This window comes from Apaloderma vittatum, unplaced genomic scaffold (assembly GCF_000703405.1).
Source record: "Apaloderma vittatum isolate BGI_N311 unplaced genomic scaffold, ASM70340v1 scaffold27684, whole genome shotgun sequence".
In the NCBI taxonomy this organism is placed as follows: domain Eukaryota; kingdom Metazoa; phylum Chordata; class Aves; order Trogoniformes; family Trogonidae; genus Apaloderma; species Apaloderma vittatum.
This window is the reverse complement of record NW_009711469.1, coordinates 13,997-16,652: the sequence shown is the minus strand read 5'-3', so window position 1 is coordinate 16,652 and position 2,656 is coordinate 13,997. Positions and strand designations below refer to the sequence as shown.

The window sequence follows — 2,656 nt, the reverse complement described above, 5'->3', positions numbered from 1 at the left end:
GGAAACCCGATGGTTGAAATAATTAATTGGTAACCAGACAGCTGCTTCACCCAGGGGCAGGTTCGGATGTCTGCCACTGCGGTGTCTCAGGAATTTCTGGTTTTGCTTGAGCTCCTGAGGGCCGTAAGTGTTCTGTTCCTGAGCAAATTAACGTGTGGCATAGCTGACTCCGGCGTCCGGAGCTTCTCATCGTCTCTCCTGTTTGTTCACATGATACAAAGACAACCAAAGACCTCCCCAGCACAGGAATGTGAGAGGGAGAAAAATTGCAAGTTTTTAGTTTGTTTTCCTTTTTTAGTTTTTTACCGTTTGATTTTCAGTGGGTCAAGTTAAGCTTTTGTGGTTTGGGCAGGAGCGAGGGAGCAGCGCTGGTCCACGGTGGCACCTTCGGGCGAGCGGTTTGCAGGGGGGAGGATGTTCTCTGGTGGCCGTGGTGACCGTGGCCAGCTGCTGACTGGCTGCCCTCTCGTACCTTTAAGTCACAGAGTTGTGCAGATTCTCTTCTGAGGCTGACATGCTGGCCTGTGAGCCACTGACCTGAGCACCCAATTAATGTTGTCTCTTCTTGTATTTTTTCTTTCCCCCCCTCTTTGTGTTTGGTTTTTTTTCCCTCCCCTCTGTTGCCTTCCCTCCTCCTTTTCCCGCTTAACCCAGAAAAACTGATTGAGGGACTCAAATCTCCTGAGACTGCGCTTCTGCTCCCCGATATCCTGCCTCTCGCTGACCCCTTCGGTAGCACGTCAGACGCTGTGAATGGTAAAAACAAACTCAGGGCACCTCCTCCCCTCTGCCTCACACGGCACGTCTTGTCCCGCATGAGAACTCTGCCTGTTTACCCGCCCCGGGCTCCCAGAACAGCTGATGTTGGTGAAGCGGGCGCGTTTGGAAGTGACGGGGTTGTGCTGAGGCAGATCTGCCTTTTCCCGGTGAGACCAACGCCTGAGCAGCAGAGAATGGTGTTTGCAGTTAAACATCTGGCACAATAACACAGCCCGGTTGTGCCTTGTGCGTTGTTCTCATCTTGGTGGCAGGCTGTTAACGGTTGCCTGAAGGAGAAGATGCACAAAATCCTTCCATTTCTCCTGAAGGCTTTGCGTGTAACCGTGGCCCAGGCACCGAGCTGCTCTGTCTCCCACCGACCTGAGGGGTAACGAGAGGATGAGGAGCACAGCGTTGCCGCTGACCTGGGGCGGGCGCTGAGAGTAAACGTGCTGGGCTGCCTCGAGCCCGGATCTGACAGGCTCCAGTCGGTTTAGAGATTTCAGAGCGCTGCAGAATCTGAGTTTTACTTGTCCAGTGCACCAAGGGCTGATAATTGCAGCTGCAGTTAGTTGCAGTCATCTGCTTCAGGTTTGGGGTCGCAGCCAGGGTCCCCAGCTAGCTGGCTGCAACCTTGTAGGCAGGGAATGAGTCCCCTTCACAGTCAGACTTTTTCTCCCTTTTGCAATTTTTGGCAGTTGTCTGAACGCTTTTAAATAATGATCCTGCAAATCATGGACACGTGCGCTGCTCTGCAGACAAAACCAGTCATTAGTCTCCCCTAGGCTGACCAATTAGCCTGTTTCTGGTCCTGGCCTTGGAGTGCAGCCTTATTCTTTAATCTGACTTCTTGGTCATTACCTCTGACATTGGTTTTCGAGGAAGAGACCTGGACAAACGTGACACTTGGCTGGTGTGACTGGGGCAGTTACCTGCCATGTCTCTCCCCTTTATGGCTTCGATAAAACCAAATCTTTCTACCCAGCCTTTGAAAACTCAAACCCAACAACCGCCAACGTGTTGCAGTCGTCCCCAGCGATTAAATTAACATCAGTCCAGCTTCAGCCTCTTGTTGCCGATGTGCGTTAACGGGTCACTAAAGCCTTCAGGCAGCTGCCACCGTAGCTCCTGCCTATGCCCTGTCTTGCAAACTAACCTCTGGCTTCTTCTCTGCTCTGCTATTTGCACCTTTGGAAAGGAAAACCCGACGTAGCTGTTGAGAGTCTCATTCCGGGCCTCGAGGCTCCGTTGCCCCAGCGCCTCGTGTCACAGACGGAGTCGGTTGCCTCCAACAGAACAGGTTGGTGAGGCCGGAGAGTGGGAGGGGGTGAAGCAGAAAGCGCCGGCGATAAGCGGCCAAGCCCCTTTTCCCACCGGTGGAAGCTGGGCTGGCTTCTGCGCCTTCGCGGTGGGTGCTGAGCGGTTCCGTGAAGGTCAGTGTTACTGGTCTCTGCGTTTCTCTGCGTTCTCCAGCCCACCGATACGGGTCTGTGGGGGCTGGGGCATCGCTCCGATGAAATGATTTTGGAATCTGGAGCAGTCACTGATTTTTGTTCCATTGGGGTGTGGCAGGAGCCAATTCATGTCCCTTCCTTGCTGTGAAAGGCCTCGATTGGGCCCCTTTTGCAGCAGATGGACTCGACCTCTTTTCAGAGGTCTCTTGTGAAAGAGCTTCACTGGGTCAGAGGGTCCCTGCAACTCTCTCTCCCTCATCATGCTCCCGTTCACTCCCCCTGCTTAAACCTCCCACAGTTTGGGGCTCCCCAGTTCCAGAGGGACAGGGACCTACTGGAGAGAGTGCAAGGGAGAGCTACGAGGGGGATCAAGGGACTGAACATCTCTGCTGGGAAGAGAGACGGAGAGACCTGGGGCTGTTCAGCCTGGAAAGGAGACGGCT

The 2,656-nt window shown here is 53.8% G+C and overlaps 1 protein-coding gene across 1 annotated transcript in view; it reads left to right on the top strand.

Annotated features, from left to right (window-relative positions):
• Positions 1-644: 644 nt before the first annotated feature.
• LOC104272609 (uncharacterized protein FLJ45252-like) overlaps positions 645-2,656 on the top strand; it is a gene marked incomplete at both ends in the record, with an annotated part of 15,882 nt that continues 13,870 nt past the window's right edge. The window contains 2 exons of the mRNA XM_009867654.1: positions 645-756; positions 1,958-2,059. Of these exons, the coding sequence (XP_009865956.1) occupies positions 645-756; positions 1,958-2,059 (214 nt within the window). The remainder of the gene's footprint in view (positions 757-1,957; positions 2,060-2,656) is intronic.